This window comes from Danio aesculapii, chromosome 10 (genome assembly GCF_903798145.1).
Source record: "Danio aesculapii chromosome 10, fDanAes4.1, whole genome shotgun sequence".
Lineage (NCBI taxonomy): Eukaryota > Metazoa > Chordata > Actinopteri > Cypriniformes > Danionidae > Danio > Danio aesculapii.
The window spans coordinates 22,719,619-22,745,179 of record NC_079444.1 but is presented as its reverse complement, the minus strand read 5'-3'; the positions used below and the strand labels follow the sequence as shown (position 1 = coordinate 22,745,179).

Sequence of the window (25,561 nt, the reverse complement as noted above, 5' to 3'; positions counted from 1 at the left end):
TACATTTTAAAGTGCATTAAGGAAGTTTTTTAAAAATGCTTAAGTTAGATTGAGTCCCAAAACATGCAGCCAATCAGCAGTAAGGGGTGGATCTAGTAATAATAACGAAGATATCAAAAAGGGGCAGGTCATGATGGGTTACGGGCATGTTTATTTCGGTGGTTTCTAATTCTAACATTAACATTGTTTGGTAAAATTCACTCAGTGCACATTTAGTTTAGGCAGGGGTGTCCAAACTCGGTCCTGGAGAGCCGGTGTCCTGCTGAGTTTAGTGCCAACTTGCCTCAACACATCTGTCAGGAAGTTTCTAGTATATCTAGAAAGAGCTTGATTAGCTGGTTCAGGTGTGTTTGATTAGGGTTGGAGCTAAACTTTCCAGGACACCAGCCCTACAGGACCGAGTTTGGACCCCCCTGCTCTAAGGGATAAAATATACTGCACACTCCTCGCAATTTCTGGCAATTTTATAAATGTGTGTTTTCATCACATGCAGCAGAAGCAGAGGTTGCAACAGTCAAATTTCTTCAACTGCGATAAGGAGAATATTTGAGCTGTAAATTTCCCTCTGAGATTGTTTTTAATTGTTTATTTGACATAACAACTGACACAAGTGATGCACTCTGAGTTACACAGATTATTTCATTTTGACGTCACTACTGGGATATATATATTAAAGATTTATTGATAAAGTCTTGCAAACATGGTTTGCTTGCATTGCTGAGTACAACGGTAATGTTTCAAGAAGCTGTTTTTCAGTGAATAGGTGTGCAAGTATCTACTGATTGACGCAATGTTTGATGATTTTTGTATTGAAATCTTCCTCTGTAAATTCACTGATATGCATTTGGAGGTGAAGATACTCACTCTGTCCCACTTTGAGCACCAGCTTCATCCCTCGCGTCACACAAACGCCTCCTCTCATGCTGTCGATACCTTCTTTGGTGCCATCAGAGGTAGCTTTGAAAAAAGAGGTAGAAAAAAAAAAAACCGTCAACATTAATGTCAAGGTTTTTTCTTTCAGCATTTCCGATGATGTTTAATGATGACTGACTGGAACTCTGCAATAAAACAGTGGTTTATGACTCTCCATTACTTCACGTTGATGTGCAACTATCAGGTATAACTGCATAACTGGCACTTTCAGCGAATGCAGTGCACATCGGGAGTCCCATTACTGTTTTATTAATCATCAGAGGCAAAATCCCATGTTTTCCTGTTGTGACAACTATAAGATTTTCTGAATAAACAAACAAAATATAATCCATCATGATGATTATAAATCAAAATTCATTCTTTAAAACTATAAATTTTCTCTGTCTTAACTATTTTAACAAGACGAATCTAATTTAATCACAGATTTAAAAGCACTTTTTCCTATATCATTAAATTAAATTAAATAAATCCCTACTTCCATCTCTTTTGGGTGAAATAATGTTCCATCATTCAGACTGATAGACATTTTTATATAAATTTTATGTAAATTAAAAAAAAATTTCTGATTTATCAAAATATATAAAGTACGAAAGCACCTTTGGCTGCTGAAACTATGAGCTGAAAAAAGGCTATGATGTGCTGCACTGTGCAATGCCCAGTGTGCTGGTTTCACTCTCCCTTCAGTCATAGACACTGTGGTGTGAAGTGGCTTTCACACTGGATACTGAAAAGCACTGTGTTTGGATCTGGAAATCCACTTCCATAGGGTAGAGTAAACAGACGCGCAACAGTTAAAGCTCAATATATCTCAACATTCTGCTCTGGGGATATTCTGCTCATTTACAGATACTAATTTATATATGAATCGCACATGCTCACCAGAAAAGAAAAGACAGTTCAAATAACTGTTTGATGAAAGCTGTTTGTTTTCTGTTCAGTTGATCAGGTTTGTGGATTTTGCACCCTTTTAGAAAAATAATCAGATTTCACTGATTTCATTTCATAAATACAGACATTAAGTAAATATCTAAACTAGAGTTGTTTAGAAAGGTTGAGCTTGATGAATGCACTAAACACTTTTTACTTTTCCTTTTTCTTTGTTGTGTTCTTGATGTGGACATGCTTAGCTACTTCTGGTAAAACAATGTCTTTCCCCACATTCATTCTTAATAAAATTTTACTGTCAATAAAATGGTCATTTTATTGGCTTCAGCAGGGGAGCCACTGGCTGCTATGGGCTCTATGACTTAATGTTTTTGTCGGGCCCCTTTAGGACACTAATAGTAACTCTGCAGGCCTCAAAAGTGTGTGGGCCCTTAGAATAGTCCTAACTTTCTCTCCCCTAGCGGCGCCCCTGGGTTTCTGTATTTTAAAATCAGTATTCAAATTATTAAATTAAATTTAAAAAGCCTTACAAAATCCCATATATCATTTAATACAAAGCATTTTTGGTTTCAGCCCAAAATTTACATTTTGATGCAGTCCAAATATTAAGCACTAAATGATCATACTAAGTTGGCATCAAATGACTCTTGTTTTTTAATGGATGCATTCTATAAACCATAGTAAAAATGTATGATAGTATTTTTTTTTGCTTCAAAATAAAATAAACAGGGCACATTGTAATGTTGGGGGGGATGCACATCATGCCCACATCTAGAACACAACAAAGAAAAAAAAAAAAGAAGAGTAAAAAGTGTTTAGTGCATTCATCAAGCTCAACCTTTCTGAACAACTCTAGTTTAGATATTTACTTAATGTCTGTATTTATGAAATGAAATCAGTGAAATCTGATTATTTTTCTAAAAGAGTTGCAAAATCCACAAACCCGATCAACTGAACAGAAAACAAACAGCTCATGTATTATTTACTCTGACCTTCTGAGGTAGACAATTTCTGAAAGTTGAGCACTGCTTTCACTCAGCATCAATTGAAAAAGGAAAAAAATGCTCAAGTAATAAATGCCGTAGCATCTTTTGTACAGAACAGTTTACTGTCAGGCTAATGAAGTTCAAATTAATACAAAACCCACGTAAATATTATTGCTGTCAATTATTTACAAATGGTAACTGATTTAACTACATGAAATGCTGAAAAATTTATTAAACAATTCTTAAAAAAGGAAAAATTATTTCATAAAATATTGTTTTTAAATGTAAAAATATGTATCAGTGTGTGTGTGTTTTATTTCTAAGTCCCAGTTTTTTCGAGTTTTCCATTCTGACTAAAGTAATCCTGTATGCCAGCTTGCTTGGGTTCTTTCTAGCATTGCTTCTTGCCTATTTAGTACTTGCTTGTCTCCAGGCTGCTTTGTGTATAGGAAACTGTCTCTCAGGAATAACAGAGACTCAACTATGTTGCCTTTTAACCATGTATACAATCATCCCTCAAAACACAAACACACACACACACAGTCTCTGAAACACTCCGCCATCGCATCTTCCAGCCTTCACATTACTAAATATTTCATAGGTCAGGCGCCTCTCTGAAAAACTCAGTACTTCATCCATGTAAGTCTGAATAACTCAGCATCCACGCACTGAATACTGCATTCAGACAATCAAACTGTACAAAGAGCTTCATCTTCAAACTTATTTTACTTGGCAAATATAAAGCCCACTCGTGAGGCGATATTGAATTCTACATCGCTGAAACACTTTGCATTCGAACCATTCAATATTTTATTAAACGTCTGAATGACACGCCGTGGCTAATCTGCAGCGGCGCTTGTGTACAAAGACTCTTCCCTTCCGAAATATCTTCTGATTATTATGTTCTTAGGAAAACATTACGGCAGGCGGCTGAAAAGCACATGCCAACTGTGGTGCCAGTAAACATTCAATAGCTTTTCTGCTTGAGGGAAACTGTTGTATTTTATGATACAAAGGAACCGAGGCTGAGGTGGGCTATGAATTTGCCGGTTGGCTAATGAATTTGAAGATTAATTTTGCCAGGCAATGATTTGTTTTCCCACAGATTTAGGATTTGTGAGGGATGGTTTGGATTTGGGACAAATTAAACTCTATCGACAACATCTGCGACATGCCTTCTGTCATAGAAAGTCCTTTAGAGTCTTCCTGAAAAAAAAAATGTTTACAACAATGCACTTACAGTGGAAGTCTAAAGCACCTCAAAGGTTTAATAGCAGAAATGTCAAGCTCATATTTGTGTTAAATTGCATATATAAGTTCTCGTGTGTGTGTGTTGTGTACTGAGATATTTTATTGAAACGTTTGAATAATACAGAGTAATATTGTGAAATGTTATTTTAATTTAAAACAACAGTTTTCTATGGTCATTTTAAATGCAAATTGTTCATGGGAGGGAAAAGCTGAATTTTCAGTGTCACATGATCCTTCTCATCTGGTGCTGAAGAAACAATCATATTATTTTAAACTAGCTGATAATAAGCTGGCGACACCGTGGCGCAGTGGATAGCACAATCGCCTCACAGCAAGAAGGTCGCTGGTTCTAGCTCCGGCTGGGTCAGTTGGCATTTCTGTGTGAAGTTTGCATGTTCTCCCTGTGTTTGCGTGGGTTTCCTTCGGGTGCTCCGGTTTCCCCCACAGTCCAAAGACATGCGCTATAGATGAATTGATTAAGCTAAATTGTACAATGGGTGTTTCCTAGAGATGGGTTGCAGCTGGAAGAACATCTGATACGTAAAACATATTCCGGATAAATTGGCAGTCGATTCCACTGTGGCGGCACCAGATTAATAAAGAGACTAAGCCGTAAAGATAATGAATGAATGAATGAATGAATGAATGATAACAAGCTACAACATTTATTTTACATAGACATCATAAATCTCTTTAGTGTCACTTTGGATTAATTGAATCAAATCTAAATATTCAAGGTATAACTCACCCACAAATGTTATTTTGACATACAATATGTGAAGTTTATTTATAAACAAAATTCAAGAGGATCACGTGCTTATGATTGTTCACAGCTGTTCCAGCATTAGCTCATGACTAATTATTCTATCAGATGATCCTTAACTCACTATAAATAACCAGACTTTTCTCATCTTAATATCTTCGTCTTGAAGATATTCTAAACAAGACCAACGACGAGATGATCCCAAGGTTTCCATATCCTGGACCAGGCCGTATCCTGAGCAGCTACTGTGGTGGTCATGGAGGAGTGGAGAACATGAGACTGATTCCTGTGACGCTCCAGAGACAGACGAGTCTTCGCTGAGGCCAGCTTCCAGCCTCCGCCACTGAGACAGTAGCTCTCCACAAGATGTTTGGCCAGCGGAGAAATTAAAATGGTCGTGCCCAACTGAGCCTGGTTTCTCTCAAGGTTTTTTTTCTTCACTTTCGCCATTTAGTGAAGTTTTTTTTGCCTCTCATCTGTCGCCACTGGCTTGCATGGTTCGGGATCTATAGAGCTGCACATCGTTGGATCTGCTCTTCAGTATTTGGACTCTCAGTAGTGATTATTAAACCACACTGAACTGAGCTCAACTGAACTGAACTTAAACACCACGAACTGAACTACACTGTTCCTATTTACTGTGACCTTTTATGTGAAGCTGCTTTGACACAATCTACATTGTATAAGCGCTATACAAATAAAGGTGAATTAAATTGAAGAAACCCCCCAACCCTACTTTCCCTCCTTTCAAACGGGCGACACGGTGGCCAGTGATTAGCGCTGTTGCCTCACAGCAAGAATGCCCCTGGTTTATTTCCCTTCCAAACCAGGCGACATTTCCGTGCAGAGTTTTGCTCGTTCTCCCTGTGCTCCCGTGGGTTTTCCCCGGGTCCTCTGGTTTCCTCCCACAGTTCAAAAACAAGCACTCTAAACAATTAATACAAAATATTTTTAGTAAAACTCTGAGTACAACTTCTCAGTATCCATATCTGACACTTAGCTACAATAAGCAGGAGGGGGAGGCATCGAGATCTACCTGAGCTCAAACTCCCCTCTCGCCCTGCAACGGGAGGGAGCCCAGGGCTCGAGGATCTTATAAGCTCAGGGCTCTCTCCTGGGACAGCATGCCTAACAAGCTTTATTATCAATCATCAGCTAAGTGTGAACTCTTGAAGTAACATTTTCTTTTAAGAAGAAGATGAAACAAAATGTTTAGCTGAAAACGTGGTCATTGGTGATTCGTAAAATGCAAGTCAACTGAAAAAACACATACAGGCAAAACAAAATGAAAACCTGTGGCTTCGGATGGGACATGGAAGTGTTATCAAGGTATTGATAATCCTGGACCAGGCCATATCCCGAGCTGTGGTGGTCATGGAGGAATGGAGTGCATGAGACTGATTCCTGAAAGACCACAATGACAACGAGTCCCCGCATTGATCCTGTGGGCCAGCCTGACCACCCGCCAGTGCCCTACTCACACTTATAGTTCTCCACAATGGACGTCCAGCTTCTCCAGCTTCCGGCGCCTAGACTGCAGCTCCACACAGGATGTTTGGCCAGAAGAATAATGGTCATGCTCAACAGAGCCTGGTTTCTCTCAAGGTTTGTTTTCCCCTTCACTTTGTCAATTGGTGATGTTATTTTCCCCGCCACTGTTGCCACTGGCTTGCTCAGATCGCGACTTGTGGAGCTGCGCATCAATAGATTTGCTCTTCAGTGTTTGGACTTTCAGCAGTGAAATTTAAACCACATTGAATTGAACTAAACTGAACTTTAACTCTGAATTCTGGATTTTACTAGAGCTATGTTAAGCTGCTATGACATAATCTACATTGTAAAAAGCTCTATATAAATAAACATGAATTGAATTGAATTGTTATGAGGCTAAACAATCTCTCTGTGCCAAATCATTACCTTGTAATCTGTGGATTGTTAAGCTTACACTCTCAAAAGTGCTAGTAGTTTTTGACTTGCATTTTTAGAATCACAGATAACCATAGCCATCATAAAGTCACCTAAATTTTGCATGGCCTGATGGTGAGTTAGGGCTGGGCTGGGCTGACCCTACCCTCTAATTTTTGTGGCTTCAGTCATTGTTAGGGGTACTCTTTTAAATCTGGAGGTATTAACAACTTGAAATATAAATTGTTATCGCTCAATATGGAAAATAAATATTAAGATTACATTTTTGCCATATTGCCCAGCCCTAGGGTGAGTAAATTAAATAAAAAAATTTTAGGCAAACTATTTTGCCTGCGCCTTTTGCTGTCCCTATGCACTGCACAGACACTGCTGCTGCCCTGCTCGCGCATGCATGTTAAATAGCAGTCAGTCTCTTCGTATCCATCGCGGTCTAGAATAGATCTATCAGAATAGATAGAACTGACACACTGAAGACATGCTGCTTCAGACAACACATGCAGGCTGCAGTTTCGATTTGCGTCATCACAACATACTGTTTCGGCTGTGTTGTTTTGGTCTCAGTGCTGTCAATTGTAGAAGTTTTATTCTAAAATTAGCATTTTTTCCCTCAGCCTTATCCGTTTATCTACAGTTTTTTTCACTTTAAATCAATGAAAAATAACCTATTGATCATTAGAAAAGTGAAATAACTGATCATAAACACAGGAGTGTGAAAAAACATTAAAAAAATAAATAAAAACTAAAGTTCAGATGGGATTTAGAGGCTTTTTTTCTCATTGAATAGCATCACATTCTGTATATATACGCATTTATTGTTTTCTTTAGGCGAACTATTTTGTGACATTTTTCTGATGTTATCAATAACATGTATCCGGTGCTGTCCATGGAGCTCAACTGCAATTAAAGCATTAATGTTTTGAAAAAGAATGTAAGCAAACATTAACAACCTTTGGATATCATCCAGAGCGCCTATAAATATTATAGAGCGCTTAGCTAAATATTACATCCACCAAACTGGCTTAAATAAAGAATAATCTTTAGAGATTATGCAAAATTTAACATATTCACCCCTCGTCACATGGAAACACACACCGAAAGACACAGTAACACACACTCATGGAGTGAATCAAAAACCATGACCTTTTTAGTGCTCACGGCAGTCATTAGTCAACGCACTGGAGGTGTAGAACAAAAAAAGATCCATCACCTAATGGCTCTCATTGTGCACTTCACCTTCCTCGCTCTCTCTTTCGCCCCTGGAGAGATTCAGAGATGTTCAGTAAAGGTGTAAAAGCTGATCTGGATCAGCAGTAAGAGGAACCAAGTGAACATGGTTGACATAACACCAACATCTTCATAGATAGTAGGGGTGCACTGAAATGAAAATTCTTGACCAAAACCGAAAACCAAAAAAGAGCTAAACCGAAACAGCAAATTATTAAATATTATATTATAAATATGCCAATTATTAATACTATTGCATTTATGGCTATGGCTGTGTACTAAAATCAAGGCATTGCAATTGCATAAATTAATATTAAAGTTTTAAAGAATAAATCTATTATAAATTATGAAAATATTTATTTAAAGCACACTGCAACAATGGGTTATCACTTCTAGGGATGGGCACTTATTACAGTAAAAAGTAGCAATTTTACCCAAAAAGGCACCAATAATATTGACAGATTTTATATAGTCAATCAAATGAACTTAAATGATTAAAAAAATGCAACAAATATTTGTTTGGGTTTGAACAACACAACCAAATTTAAAACAATTTTAGTATATTTGGTAATGTTAGTGAAATGTCAGTTTTAATACCACATCAAAAACTGCTACAATAATAAAGAAATCCCTTTATTTAGAAAGTAAACCAAATAAATATTTATATTGATATAAATGATAGATTAACTTAAAAATAAATGTTATTACAATTCCATTAAATTTATACAACATTACATTAAAACAAATGTGTATATCAGGGTTCATACACATTTTTACTACAAAAGACTTTTCCAGGACTTTCAAGTCAATTTTCATGACCTAATGTTTCATGTAATGTCAACAAATACGTGGTAAATCATAAGAAACGTCTAAATTTATTACAGCATATCATAAAACATGCAATAGTTTCAATTTGTTTTTATAAATATGTAAAATAGATGATGTTTCACAGCACTACTAATGTGACAGCATGTTTTTGACCAAGAAAAGAAAAGAAAACAACTAACCTCCACTCCAATATACAGATATTTGTCAAACTTATTTTAGATAATCTTAATAGTTTGTTAAATTAGTAGCAGTAGGTAAAACTACTTCTATTATAAAGCCGTGATCACACTGCACTTTTCGCTCCATAGACTTCCATTCATAGGCATGCGAATGCGGCAGACCAGAAACGCAAGCACGTGTTTCGCATTTCGCTGCATACGAAAGTTCAAGCTTGGTAAATTCTTGCCTGCGAAATCACATCAGGTGATTGCGTGAGACCAATAGAAGATAATTTAACATAAGAAATTTAAAATATGGGGCAATCGCTCTCTTTTATTAATGTCTAATCATGTTGTTTAACTCCGCCCCTTTTCGCAGCACCATACCACAGAATTTTGCAAGCTCAAGCTGTAGTGTGACCGCAGCTTAAGTCGCTTTAGAAAAAAACGTCTGCTAAATGACTAACGTAAATGTAATTTTCATGACTTTTCCAAAACTTTGTGGGTTTTTCTGTTTATCAAAAAATTTCTCAGGCCTGGAATATGCCATGCGAAAATTCCATGACTTTTCCAGGTTTTTCCAGGTCTCTCAGAACTGTTTTATTCTAAAATAAGCATTTTTTTTCCTCAGCCTTATTTGTTTATGTACAGTTTTTTCACTTTAAAGTCAATGAAAAATAACCTATTCATCACTATAAAAATGAAATAACTGATCATAAAAACAGAAGCGTGAAAAAAACAAGTAAAAAAATTATTCAGACAGCATTTAGAGGCTTCTAGAACTCTTCATATAACATTACTGTGCATTCTGTATATTTACACATTTATTATTTTATTTAGCCTATTTTTATTGCAAACAGCTAAGCGAGGAAAGAGGAAGAGGATAAGCGGAAAGGTGTGTAGGCGTAGAAAAACAGTAGTCTGGAAGGTTCTGATGATGGTTGTGGAAGACAAGAGGCCGTGGGTTTAACAAAGAGGATGAAAAGCAGACATGACACACACTGTAGTGCAGACTTTACAGTCTACATGTTCTCCCGGCAGTCGAAAAATCACAGACGAGAGAGCACAACGGATGACTTCAGTAATTGAGATGATGATCTGCGGTGATGTAGAGAAAAGCATGTCTGGAGTGGACATGAACAAAGAAAACAGTCAAAGAACATTCTGAAAAAAAACTCACACGCTGACCCGCTCCGTCTCTCTTCCAAATTTCCCCTGCTCCCTACACAACCCCCACCTGTGAAAGGGGGACTGACCCATGATGACCAGTGATGGGAGCAACAACAGCTCGAAAAGATGGTTTTAACCCCCGACAAATCAGGCCAGCGACCAAGTCAACCTTTTCAGCCCACTAGGAATTAGCACAATCTGTTTGGGCTGCACAAACCCAGAGTAATTTTCCCTAAGTAAGCTCAAGTTCCTGCTGGCAAGAGGGCCTCCATGACCTCATTATCTGGCAGCTGTGCCAGGGCAGGCCTAAAGGGGGCAGCATGCAATATGAGACAAATTTTGCGTGTGTGAGAGATTATCTGTGAATGCATTCCAACCTACAGAAAAGGCCTTTCATTAAAAGCAAATATCTCCGATAAAACCATGCCAGGGTCAGATTGTCCAAGGACACCACGAGAAATGTCTTCAAAGATGTGTTTACAGTGCAGTTCTGATTCATTTAGTCATGGATGCATGACGTTCATACATACAGTTTTAACATTATCACTATTACAAATAAATATAAAAGCTTGGACAGCTTTTAGTGAACATCTAAAAGAATGCTCTGTGCTGGGCAAATTGTACAAGCTATGTGTGTTTATGCGTCTCTACCAGCTGTGACTTCACAACAAGCTTATAAAATGGGTAAAGTAGTCAAATCAAGGAATTGGGAGTAAATAAACCTCACTTCCCGGGCTTTAAGAGGGAGACTAGCAGCTGCCACTACATGCTGTAGTCTTTAGTCTACTTGTTAGCATACCCACCTCTCTCATGCTGGAAGAGTTTATTCAAACCCAGCTCAGATCAGAGCAAGCAAAACTTGAAAGATTGTGTTGGTGCCGTGACCCGGATGGGAATGAGGTTTAGAAGTGCGAGTATAATGCTGCATTACAGATGTGGATAAAGCATAAAGTGTGAGTGATTTACATGTTAAGTCAATGCAAAGACACAAATAGAGATCCTACGGTGCGATACACGCAAATGAAGCACAGATTAAAAAAGCGAATACATGTGACGCAATACGGCGCAATACATGTGAATGAAGCGCGGATGAAGGGTCAAGCGCGAGTGATTTACATGTTAAGTCAATGCAAAAAGCTGAATAGACAAACTGTGGCGCAATACATGCGAATGAAGCGCGGATGAAGCGTCAAGCGCGAGTGATTTACATGTTAAGTCAATGCAAAGAAGCGAATAGACATACTACGGCGCAATACATGCAAATGAAGCGCAGATGAAGGGTCAAGCGCGAGTGATTTACATGTTAAGTCAATGCAAAAAGCTGAATAGACATACTGTGGCGCAATACATGCGAATGAAGCGCGGATGAAGCATCAAGCGCGAGTGATTTACATGTTAAGTCAATGCAAAGAAGCGAATAGACATACTACGGCGCAATACATGCAAATGAAGCGCAGATGAAGGGTCAAGCGCGAGTGATTTACATGTTAAGTCAATGCAAAAAGATGAATAGACATACTGTGGCGCAATACATGCAAATGAAGCGCGGATGAAGCGTCAAGCGCGAGTGATTTACATGTTAAGTCAATGCAAAGAAGCGAATAGACATACTACGGCGCGATACACTCGAATGATTCGTGGATGAAGCATCAAGCGCGAGTAATTTACATGTTGAGTCAATGCAAAGAAGCTAATAGACATACTGCAGCGCGATACACACGAATGAGGCAGCGCGAGTTAAGCGCTTTGCGCATTTGAATTGCTCGAGTTCAAAAATCTTGTAGGGGGTGATTATGACGTAACGCCTGTTGTTAGTGTCACGAGAGGAATTCCTGCTGCTGACATCAGACAACAGCTCATCAAACTGGGCTTGGCTCACTCGGAACCACCGCTGAAAGCCTCCATCACCCAGGTATAGTTTCTGGAGGAGTTTATGAACTCACAGAGCTGGGTGCACCTCTGAAAAAAATCTACCGGACTCAGACACGGCTTCGAACAAATATACGCTGTTTTTCAGCCTTCCTAAAAGCACATAAACACAGCTATTCTTTCAATAAAATCCATGTTAACCATTTAGCAATGAAACTAGAGCCCTGCCCAAGACGTGAATCTGCGTCTATTGTAAAGTAAAATTGACGCACGAATAAATAAAATTTGAGGTGCAAATGAAGCGAGTACACTTAAAATGTTCACACATCTATTTACCCGTGAATGGCATGATTTATTTGCACGTTCCATGTCTGGTATGAACACAGCATAACAGAAAGATGTAAATAAATCTCACTACTCTGGCTTCCAGAGTTAGGCTAGCAACTGGCGTTGGAGCTGTTGTCTTCAGTGTCCTTGTTAAAAACACATCCAGCTGTGCAAAAACTGCACAGAATAAGGCAAGTAGGGAAATACTAGTGCCGTGACCCGGATGAAAATGCATGTAACAGGCCAGCTATTACAAGCTGTGTGAGTAAAGCTCACTCCACTGGTCTATAGGGGCACACCAGTGACTGACACGAGAGGTTGAAAGCCGCTCGGAGAGGGCTAAGTATGAACACACAAAAATAAGGATCTGCTACAAGATGTCATGACGTCTTTGTTCTGTGCTATGTTCATATTGCGTATGTTCATATTATGTAAAAAGGTTTTTATGAACAGAGCAATCATACCAGGGGTGATTTTTAATCCAATCAAGCATACCAAGTGTGAACACACTCTAAATGCAACTCAGTGTACCTTGATGGAACACAAGGGCATAGGAAATGATCTGAAAAGTAAAGGAATCTCATTATGAACCTTATTAGCTTGGCTTATGAATATTAATTAAGTGATGTAATATATTCGACAGCATTCCAAACTGAAAGGCAAGTACAGTAAGACACTGCTTGTTCATCAAACAGCTTTCCTTAGCATGTACCGAAGCTGGAAAATATGAACAAACTATTTTCTTTTAGAGATTGAAACCTCATTGGACCTAAAACAAATTCTTTTGACTGTGGGAAGGCAATGAACTTTGCTAAAGAGTTCAGATGTTCTGGTTTTCAGGCTTGTTGCTGTGATCTGTAACACATAAAGTCTTGTCAAGCAGTGGATTGTGGTTAAACATGTCTCTTTCATCTGCCGCTACACAGATGTGATGCACTAAGTGAGCGTGTTTATGAGGAACAGTTGGTCTTTTGCTCCAATGAGCTGTGTAGCGATTGGACGGATGGCTTAAAGGGATTGTTCAGATTCTGTCATCATTTGTTCACCCTCATGTTGTTCCAAACCTTCCCTTCCTCTGCGGAACACAAAAGCAGATGATTTATGTGGAAAAAGCAGCTTATAATTCTTCAATGTAAGTCGACGGGCTCCAACACAACACTGGGATATTTCACTAAAGCATGCATGCGTACAAATTTGAGCATGAAATCTGCAAACGAATATATTTTAAATGAACAAATCATGATTCACCATCCGTTCATACTAAAATTTATTCTAAATTTATTAAAAAAAAACAATTACAGGAATATATACAACCATATATACACAAAATCACATACACTTTTTGGGTGTTCAAACCATTCTCCTTACTGTGTGTTCACACTGAAGGTGGTGAGGGCATCAAAGTAACGGAAGTCATTCATTTTCAATGGGAGCGGTGCGGAACGTCTTCGCCAGTGTGAGTGTAGAGGAGAGTGAAATCAAGTCAACTTTATGGTAATAAGCTATGATGCGGTTCAGCGGCAAGCAATCAGAATGTAGAAGTCCACCGCTTGAGAGGATTCCAGAGAACACAGTCCTGTGATCTTTGGTTCCGAACACAGTTGTTTCCGAGGGTTTTAATATCGCAGTCGCCATAATTCCACTTGTTTACAATGTTGTCTTACAGGGAATTGAATAAAAAAAGTTAGTGGCCAGTTACTGATGTGTATTAATGTTATATATGTTTTTTTTTAAAGCGTAAATCTCATGTACAGTAAAAAAACAGTATTGCTGCTTCAGAATATTTCAGACATATGGACACATATTAAATAAGTGGAGCAAAGCCACACCACATGCAACAACTTGATCTTCCGTAGTTATATTAATTTGATAAAAGTCGTGCAATATTTTCAAGCTAGAAAGCACGTTTTTTCTGTGGGAATGGAAGTGGTTTGTTGATATGCTGCAACGGCCTCTTTAAACACAAGATCAATGTAGCAAATTTTGACGCTCTCGTTGCTGGAGCTGTGAAGGCAGATAGTGTTGACGCCAGGGCGGCCAGAGCAAACATTGACGCTCTCACTGCCTTCGGTGTGAATGCGCATTTACAGTGCTGGACAGGTTTATCACAATACTTCCAGTTCACTAGAAATTCTGATGATGGCTGATGATGGAAATTGGCATTTTGCATGTTTTTTCTATTTTCTTGTAGCCTCTTAAGCTTCTAGTCCATTTTCACAAATTCCTCAAATCAAAGTTTTACCCATTGTGATGAATGAATAAAAGAGTTTAGCCTTTGTATTAGCTAAATTTCTACCTTAGAGAAGTTGAAGGTCATGGTTGAACAATTTCTAGTTTTCCTAGTTTTTTTATTCCCATAGGCAGACTGATGCTATGTTTACACCAGATGCGGTTTACACCATGTGGGAATAAATCACGCTATTTGCATTTTTGAGTTTACATTTTGAGTTTACTCTCTTCATTCGTGCATTAAATTCACTTCACAATACACACGGTTTCATGTCATGAGTGGGGCTTCTGTCTGGCTGACTCTAGCTTCATTGCTAAATGGCCAAAATGGATTTTATTAAGACAGTAGCTGTGCTTTATGTGCTTTCAGCGGTGCTTCTGATTGAGCTAAGCCTAGTTTGATGATCTGTTGTCCTGTGTCGGCAGGAGGATTTCCGCTCGGGACACCAACAACAGACACTACGTCATAATCACGCCCATTCGAGAGCTCCTTATTGGTAATGTGGCGCAAATGTCTGCTAAAGATCAGATTTTCAAACTTGCGGGATTTGCGCAATTTTTGCGTTAAGTGCGTCAAATGCACAAAACGCTCAGTCGCGTCACCTTGTTCATGCGAATCGTGCCACAGGACATCTATTCACATTTTTGCATTGACTTAACATGTAAATTACTCACGACTGACGCTTCATCTGTGTCTGGTGTGAACGCACTTTAAGAAAGTGTAAAATATCAGTGGGAACACTAATACAACTAATAATATAACAGTAAAACAAATATATTTGTTTTTGATACATCTAAATTTGCCATTGTTATAAAGTCCTTCATACAACCCTAAAATGTTATTTTTACAGTAAATACATCAAAAAGAAATAAAAAAAGGAAGTACACTTGTCAAGCAAATTCCATGGGGTGTTTATTTTGACCAATACTAAATTTCATCTAATTATTTAATTAAGTCTGAAAGTCAAGGCTTAAAGAAAATTCCAAGCATCTTCACTGGTCATCAAGACGTATGTGATGACGTCCAACTCTCAAATACAATAATTTGGACTGGTCTTGAAAGCTGCATGTGACTGGCTGACACACACACAGTGAGTGACAGGAGGACCAATCCTTATAGAAGCAGGGCAGAAATCCCACTGCTGTAATCTTAAATGTCATCTTTGGTGAGCAATTGACAGGTATTAACAGCTAATCCTGTCTGACATCTCCACACACACACACACACACACACACACACACACACACACACACACACACACACACACACACACACACACACGTAACACACACAACACACGCGCACACTGATTTCTCCTACTTTAATGATTAACCACTCTAGCAGCTCAGGGTAGAAACATACACACACATGCACTCACAAAAACGTGACTCCTGCGGTGCACAAGACCGAAACGGTGACAGAGCCATAAGTCAGACTCTTCAACAATCACAAAAATACCAAACTATTACTTTAACAAGGTCGTAAAATTCACAGCTAGAGTCATAAATCCAGTCACAACTAATGAAAAAAGACATAACTCCTTCCTAGTTACAGTGATAGTTCAGCCAAAATAGAACAGTCTGTCATTATTTACTTACCCCTGAAGCTATTTGACTTTCTTTCTTCTTCTGAATGCTGAACCAGATATTTTGTATAATGTTGGAAACTTGTAACCACTGACTTGTACGGTATTTCTTTCCTACTACAGAAGTAAACAGCTATCAGTTTGAAACATTCTCCAAAATATCTTCTTTTGTGTTCAACACTAAAACAAAGAAACTCATACAGGTTTGGAGCCACTTGAGGTCGAGTAATTGGCGAGTAGATTTTCATTTTTGGGTGAATTATGGATTTATCTGAGGCTGTTTTAGGCGTTTTAACTGCCCTGCGGACTCTTATAAGGGTCTTGTAAGTATGGTTTAATAACTACAGGAACTAGTCAAATATTCAAGTGAAACCCTGTGTTTTGTACTTTTGGTGCTGCTTTTAATGGACATTTCCACAAGGGCAACATTAAGATTTAATGATGTAAAACGGGCACAGATAATAGATGGAGAAAGATGAGGAGTAAAAAATAGAGCAGCAGGAGGGAGTGAAGGACAGAAGATGAGGAAGGTGAAGGGCCACAGACTCATTTAAGAGAGACGATTATAAGAAAAAGACAGACTGAGAGACAGTCCAGGTCACATTTCACTCTAATAAGAAGTAGGATATGTCTACCAAAAAATAAAAATATATATTAAAAAAATCTCTCTCCATAGTGAATTTAATTTGGTTTTTAAAAAAAGGATTGTTCAAATACACTCACCGGCCACTTTATTAGGTACATCTTACTAGAACCGGGTTGGACGCCCTTTTGCATTCAGAACTGCCTTAATCCTTCGTGGCATAGACTCAACAAGGTACTGGAAATATTCCTCAGAGATTTTGGTCCATAGTGACATGATAGCATCACGCAGTTTCTGCAGATATGTCGGCTGCACATCCTTGATGCATATCTCCTGTTCCACCACATCCCAAAGGTGCTCTATTGGATTAAGCTCTGGTGAGTGTGGAGGCCATTTGAGTACAGTGAACACATTGTCATGTTCAAGAGACCAGTCTGAGATGATTCGTGCTTTACGACATGGCGTGTTATCCTGCTGGAAGTAGCCATCAGAAGATGGGTACACTGTGATCATAAAGGGATGGACATGGTCAGCAACAATACTCAGGTAGGCTGTGGCATTGACACAATGTTCAGTTGGTACTAATGGGCCCAAAGTGTGCCAAGAAAATATCAACCACAGCATTACCCCACCACCACCAGCCTGAACCGTGGATACAAGGCAGTATGGATCCATGCTTTCATGTTGCTGAAAATTCTGACCCTATCATCCGAATGTCGCAGCAGAAATCAGGACTCTTTAGACCAGGCAACATTTTTTCAATCTTCTATTGTTCAATTTTGGTGAGCCTGTGTGAATTGTAGCCTCAGTTTCCTGTTCTTAGCTGACAGAAGTGGCACCTGGTGTGGTCTTCTGCTGCTGTAGCCCATCAGCCTCAAGTTTGGACGTTTTGTGCGTTTAGAGTTGCTCTTTTGCATACCTCGTGAGTGGTTATTTGAGTTATTGTTGCCTTTCTATCAGCTCCAACCAGTCTGGACATTCTCCTCTGACATCAACAAGGCATTTGCACCCACAGAACTGCCACTTACTGGATATTTTCTCTTTTTCGGACCATTCTCTGTAAACCCTAGAGATGCGTTAAAATCCCAGTAGATCAGCAGTTTCTGAAATACTCAGACCAGCCCGTCTGACACTAACAATCATGCCACGTTCAAAGTAACTTAAATCCCCTTTCTTCCTCATTCTGATGCTCGGTTTGAACTGCAGCAGATCGTCTTGAGCATGTCTACATGCCTAAATGCATTGAGTTGCTGCCATGTGATTGGCTGATTAGAAATTTGCATTAACGAGCAGTTGAACATGTGTACCTAATAAAGTGGCCGGTGAGTGTATATATTCTTTGATAATAATAAACCATTTTTAAGCATCTGTAACTCAACAAACAAGCAACGAAAGTTAATAAATTTATGTAATTAAAAAACATTCTGCATTCATCTTTAATGCAAAAATATAATTTATTATTTCTATCTTTGTTATTCTGGGCTGGCCGCACATGACCTGGACATGCTTTTGACAGGTTTCATAAGACTCACTGAGGTAGAGAGAAGTGGAGCGAGAGCAAGGAATGACTCCGAGGAACAATCTAAGCTAAACAAGAGTGAGATGCTAAAGGTTTTTCTAGGCCATGTTCATGTCAGTAATGTTTGGAGAAGATGGAGAGACGAGGACAAGGAGAGGAAGCAGGGAAACAGACCTACTGCCGCAATTTTCAAGCTACTTTTAAGAGCAAGCACACCTGTCAATCAGATACAACTGCAAAAAACACACACACACCACATACCTTACATGAATATTACATTTACACAAACACACACCCTGAGACAAAACCACACAGCACATGCAAACTGCACATTCAGCAGTGTTGAATCAGTGACGATGCTGGAGATGAGATGATATGGTGTGGAGAGGGACTAAGAGTGTCCAAAAGTGAAATAGATTTTTTAAAACAAATCGGTTTTATTTAACAGTTACATTCATTAAATAAGAGTTTGGTCATTAAATATCTTTAGGACTAGAAAGATAATACATTTAAATTTAAATGAGGTATTTCTAAAAATGTAATAGCAAACTACACATTTCAGATAAATCTGATTTATATTTTTTATGTTTCTCTTGATAGTCTTTATTAAATATGTATTTAATATTTTTCCCTAACATACACATTTTTTTGGACCGTGATCTTAAGTTATTTTGTAAAATTAGGTCTAGTTTTGGCTTTGGTAGTGACTAATCTAATCTAATATACAAATATATTATTGTAAAGCATCCTATAAAATATATTAATTTAAAACAGAGTTCTGTAATGGGTCTACTCATTTATGCTGAGCACTGTATGTGTAATATTTATTATATTTTCAAATTCTGAATGCATGTATTTTATTTTTTACTTTGCAATTCTGTTTTATTTTTTCAATGACGATTAAATTGATATCATAATGTCCATGTTTAGCAGGACAAAAGCGCCATTAAAAAAACAACATAAGCTTGACACATGCTTGTATGGAGGATGGTTGGGGCCAAATTTCTTTAAGGGGGTGGACTACTACAAAGTGAAGTTTCATAAACTAATTTCGAGAGGAGCACGTGATATGATTGAGCACGTCTGGCCACTCATCTGTAATCAGTAATAATCCAATCAGAGTGATCCTAGTCTACTATAAATGTATCATTTTCTCCTTACTGTTTCTATCTTCGTTTGGAAGAATCCCCCCTTCCACCCCTATCTCCTCCTTTTCCTCCCTTTTCTAAAGGGGGAGCTCTCGAGACCTACCTGATCTCGGATCTCCTGATATGCTTATCGACCGGGCGGGAGCCCTGGGCTCAAATATCTCCGAGCTCAGGGTTCTCTCCCGGGACAGCATGCCAAACCTGCTTTATACGCCAAGCATATCTAAGTGGGAACTCTTAAAATCCTATTTGAAACTTTAGCTCATGTGTAATGTAGATGTGTCATTATAAACAACATCTCTAATTGTAATACGCTCAAAGTTCAATGCAGAGGGAGACATTGGTTTTTACAGAGTTAGTTAAGCGAAGCCTACAGTGAACAAAGTTTAGGGACTACAAAAAAAATACACCAGGGTTAATGATGTCATAAATCCTTTAGGCAACGAGCATACACCCCGTGCAGCGAAGGGACATGGCCAGATGTGCTGTAATGTTATAGATGCTTCCTGGTAACTAGGAAATATGACCGTCGTTTTCATGTTAGCTGAGTAGCTGTATATAATTAAACTAAGATATAAGAAAAATAACATGATTTTTTACAAATGAAGCATGAGCACTCCATAAACACAACCAAGCCTTACAAATAACTCTGGACCCCCCCTCTAAACAAGAGTGAACTCTGATTATGTCAACCACACAGTTTGACCATTTCAGCCAATTAACAAGCACAGGAGTCAACATCAGATCCATAATATCATCTCATTGTGGTGAAACTGTGACAGAATCCAATTATATACATTTTGTTCTAAAACTTTTGGCAGCAACTACCCTCCATATGTATGAGTGTGTGAATTAAACCTTATTCCACTGTTCATATTTAAATTCATATTTGAATAGCCTCTTTTGCAGCGTAAAAAGCCCATACACGATTTATAAATAAATATGTATTAAATTAGAAAACTAAAGTAAATTGTGACTTAATAAAACAGATATTGCAGTTAAAAACGTAAAATAATAAATAAATTCATATAAATTAATTACTGCATTTATTTAAGCATTTATTTTCATATTCATTTATTTTTGTTTGGATTTCTTTTTGTTTTCCAGTCTGTTACATAAGGAAATAAAGGCGGCTGTTGTGTAGATTCAACTCAATATTGGTTGAGAGCCAAAGAATAGAAGAGTCAGCTCTTCTGAGTGAGCCTAAACTAGCCTAAAGTAGCCTTTATATTTTTGCAGATTTAGTCCTCCATAATACACTAGTCCAAATCCCAATTTGATCAGGCGTACAGTCCTACTTTCGATTCAATCATCCAGTAAATCCCATTTTTACAACTGGATTCCATCCGGGTTTTACGCATGGCAGAAATCATAGGGTCCTACATGAACAAAACTAGAGCTCATTATTGCCCCAAAACGCCTCCTCCTTCATCCGAATCCCAGTGTGGCCCCACCACCAAACCCCTGTGCCACAAAGAGGCCAGATAAAGACACATTATTGAGAATCAGCCTGCTGAAATAACGCGCTCTGACATCTGAGTCAGCCCGCAGCCTGCAGCGTGGAGGTGGAGACGCAGGGGAACAGTTAAAGAACACAGAGAAACTCTATGAACTCGGTGCTGAAATGAGGAACCGCAGCGGATCTCCATGGATCTACCCACAGCCTGATGTGCGCTAAAGTGCTATACATTAACCTCATGAAATATGCATATTTTAGACAGCAGTAATCCTCATTCATCAGCAACTGTCAGAAAACGTGCTTCTGAGAGTGTATTCATAATTAATGAAAGCATCATCCCTATTGGCCAAACCTTTTTTCAAGGTTGATGTTTCCTTTAGAACTTGATGATTTGTGAAGATTTATTTAAACATTATAAACTGGAGGAGAGCCTGTAATGTCATTGGGAGAAAAGTTATTATGCTGATAATTTATTCAGTTTTTTTAAGCCATCCAAGTTAATTTGAGCAGCATAAAATGAGAAATGTGAGGCGTTTCAAGGACAAACCTTGAAACATTTTCTATGTGCATGATAAAATGACCTGTGACTGTGTGTGTGTTTACATTTTGAACAGATGGACATTAAGCACTTCAGCTCTGAATTAGGTGCATCCTCATAAACTGCTGAGATTATTTCAAAGTAAATCTGCTTGACATGCAAACGTCATTATTTTTATAAATAAACAGTTGTTTGAAATTATAATAATGTTTCACATCAGCACTGTTTTTACTCTTCTTTAAAATACTACTTTTACAGGGTATATGCAGTAGGGTATATTTTAAAGACCTTCTCAGAATATTTTAAAAACTCATCGCCACCAAGTTGTAATCAGTATCAAACCTTTAACTTAATAAACAGTTGTTAATAAACAGTTGTAGTTAAATAAATCAGTGGAGCACAACCATGCAACAGAACTTATAAGCTCAGAAGAAAGTATTTTAATATACATAAAATACTATTCTGTAGCTCATTGTCAACTATAATCCTGATTCAACGTTGCATATCTTACGATGTGACTATTGCGAATCCGCACATTGTGATATTAATGCTGAAACGATATTTTGTGCAGCCATACTAAGTAATATATTTCAGATTTGGAAAAATGTAGACAGCACCCTCTAGTGGATTTGTTATCTGAAACGTGCAACAAAATGTACCCGGAGCAATGTAATTTACATTTCACGTTGTAGGATGAGGCATATAGTTCTAATGAGCCTGGGTTGGTCATATTGATTGGATGGGAACCTGTATTATGCACCAGGCCAGTAGTCGGCAATGTTACTTTAAAAAGGTCTGAATCAGACTGAATACATAATACACAATCACTGGTTTCAAAAACTTGAATAGTTTACACAGAGATGATAAGAGCATCTGTGTCTTTAAAAGTTGCTATTGTAAATGAATGACCAAAAACAAATTCTTTGTAGTGACATATATGAAATAATTGAAATAATTTGTAGTGATGCAAGGCCTAGTTCTGCATTTAACATCTAAATGTTGAGAACGCTGCAATACATGTCTTTTATTGATCCAAGATGCATTTAGAAATAAGCAAGCTAAATGTCATCGTGCCAAGGCTCGGATGTGAAATTAGATTTATGCCGTGCAAACATTTTTTTCGACTGAAAATGCAAATCTAGTTATTTTAATGCCACCTTGTCCATTCCAAAATCATTTTAAAAAGAAACAACAGGGAGATCTTTATTTGCATGTGCTCTCCATCCAAAGCTCGCATGCATGCTCCAGTATTTCAGCACAGACTCAGGTTCACCTGCAGTGTTTCGCTGTTTTCTGGCACAATACAGTCTTCATTCCGTTTTAACAAGATGCCCAGTCCCTGCTGGTCAAAAATGGCCCACAGCATGAAGCTACACAATCGCACTTCACTGCGGGTATGGTGTTTTTAAGGTGTGGGCAGCGTGAGATCTGCACCTTTGAATTCTGTTCAAAAGCTCAACCTTGGTCTCATCTCACCATAAAATCTTTTCTAGGTCTGCATTATGCTTTCTTTTTCTCCCCACATGGTTCTTTCTGAGTAATGGCTTCTTTTGTACCACCACCACCCCGTGTAGGCCAGAACTCTTGATATGATTGACTTTATGTTTTATTTAGAGTTACTGAACTCTCTGGATTCTTCAAAGTGACTTTTGGCCTTTCGCAAGTCTGCTTCTATGGAGGTTTGGAGAACAAGCTTCTGCTCTGCGTCTGGTTCTGTCTGATGTAGCTTGTACTCCGTAATAATTGAACAAACAAATCCTGCTGGGAATTTAAAATGTTTGTTAATGATTTGTAAATCAGAATTTAGGTAAAATAGCAATCGTTCATTCAACTTGTGCACTTCATAGCTGGCCTTCGTAAACCTTTGCAAGCCAACGTATTTCTTCAGAAAAAATATAAAATCTTATGACACACACAAATCAGACTGAAATCCAAAACTGAATGTGTTCTTGGATATAAAATGAGTTATAGTAGTTGCTAATTAATTAAATATATTAAAACTATTGATTAAATATCAATGTAGATTATTAATAAAAACAAGAAAAAATATTGTTATATTATTTGTATAAGACTTGTAATCAATTTAAATGCCTTCATCTGATTAGATTGTATTGCACAAGATTTCAGTTGTATTCAATTTGTTCCTTTGATTCACCATTTATTAAAAAATTGCTAATTATTGAACCCTTTATATTAGTTTATTTCAGACTGAGTTTACTTCACAACAGAACGTACTTTTATTTCAGATACCATGAAATGATTAACAAATAATGCACACCCAAACCACCTCTCATGTGAATTATTTTCTTATAGTTCAATAGAACGGAGTCAATTGATCAGCTTATATTATGGTTACTAGAGATGCAATGATTAACCGATTTCACAGTTAATCGTAATTTAATTCGGCATAGTTTACACTCCTCAACACTGCGTTTCTGCATGAAACAAAGCTGCTACAACTAAGCAGAGCTATGCCAACTAGTTTAAAGTTCCAAGCTTGTAAACCGAGGCTAATACCCACGCACACTGGATTAACTATAACTGAGGCTATTAACTAAATGCCATTCACATTTTGCATCTTTCTCTTTTTGCAAGTTTGTTATTTCTTTTCTTTTGCGCATATTGGGAGTGACATGCTTACGATGCACACATGGCACCGCGAGTAACAGGAACATGACCGATCGGCTTCATACTTTGTATGCAATATACACATTTCTACCACAAAGAGAAAAAAAAAATACAATATGAAAATACCTAACAAATTCATAATACAATTAATCAAAAGGAGTTTTCAGAGAGAGGTTTAGCAGCCTTTGACTACATTTGTTCTCTTTAAAAGGGAAATACTTGGCTAATATATAGTTTAGATTTTACAATTTATTCTTATTTTTATTTATTCATTGTTCTGTTGTTTATTTTTAGTTTAAACTTATTACTTATGTTTTAATGACTTATTTTTAAGTCCAAAGAGAAATGTTTGTTGTATTGTTTGCTTTTTTAAATTATTTTGAGCCGTATAACTTGGTTACTGAGCAGCAGTAAATAACACTTTAAAATATAAGGCGTTTTCATGTGATTTTCTAAACTCGTAGTGTTTTGAAAGTAATGAATGCATTTTAATTGTGATAACCGTGAAAGTGTTATTATTCCTCAGACTATAATTGTACAACCAAAATCTATAATCATTGCATAATGTTTAATGCACCTAAAGACATTAAATTTTAGTATCTTTTTAAAATATTTGTCAAGCTCAAAGAGTTTCTGTTAAGGACTAGTTTTCATCTCATCTAGATGATCTTTTGATTTGACTTTTGACTCTTGTAAGCTTTGAAATCACTGAAATCATTCAGCATAGTGATATGGAACTATAGTCAAGACTTGGAACTACTTTAGCTGTATATTTATTTGAAAATCACATCCTATCATGATCAATAAAGAAGGAAATTCAAATGGATTGGATCCACAAATACAAACACAAAGGCACTGTATTTTAGAGAAGAGCCGTCTCGTTTCCTCTGAGATAATGATCTTAATAGGTTGACTAATAGCACCTCTCAGAAGTGTGTCAATGGTCTGGAAGGAATGAGGTGGATGAGATGTGGAAATAGAACCTGACAACACACACACAGAAAGCACTGCAAACCTCAGTTTCAACCCAACACAACAGAGCAGTCTGGATAAGGTCAAAATGCTAATGCTAACGCTAACAAAAATTCACCCGCAAAACATGTATTGCACAGAGTCTGGAAATTATGCCCTTTAATGAATGTTCCGGTCATTATTTTGAAGTGAGGAGGTATGAGAAATCAGAGTTTCAAGCTTTGTGGAAACTAGCATAAGTATAAACAACTGAAAAACATCTGCCAGTGCAGTACATTTTATATGAAAACAAGTCTCAATTAAATTACACAGTGTTGCTTGTGAAGTAAATTTGTTTTATTTTAGGTCTACATTTTTTGGTATTTTTATGAGAAAACAAGCCTAATCTCATTACGCAGTCATTCCTAGCAGAATATGTGAATGGCCGCTTTCATACTTACATATTTTTGTCAGTGTTTGGGATTGAACACATTAACAAACAGGTGTGAATCTGATTTAACCCGGTCACAGAATAACACAGGCTCTGTTTACACCTGGTATTAAGGACTTAATTAATCCGATGAAAGGTTTTGAGCATTT

General features: G+C 37.6%; 1 protein-coding gene across 1 annotated transcript in view; it reads right to left on the bottom strand.

Annotated features, from left to right (window-relative positions):
* efnb3a (ephrin-B3a) overlaps window positions 1–25,561 on the bottom strand; it is a 75,978-nt gene that overhangs the window by 6,973 nt on the left and 43,444 nt on the right. The window contains exon 3 of the mRNA XM_056467537.1: window positions 865–957. Coding sequence (XP_056323512.1) covers window positions 865–957 — 93 coding nt within the window. The remainder of the gene's footprint in view (window positions 1–864; window positions 958–25,561) is intronic.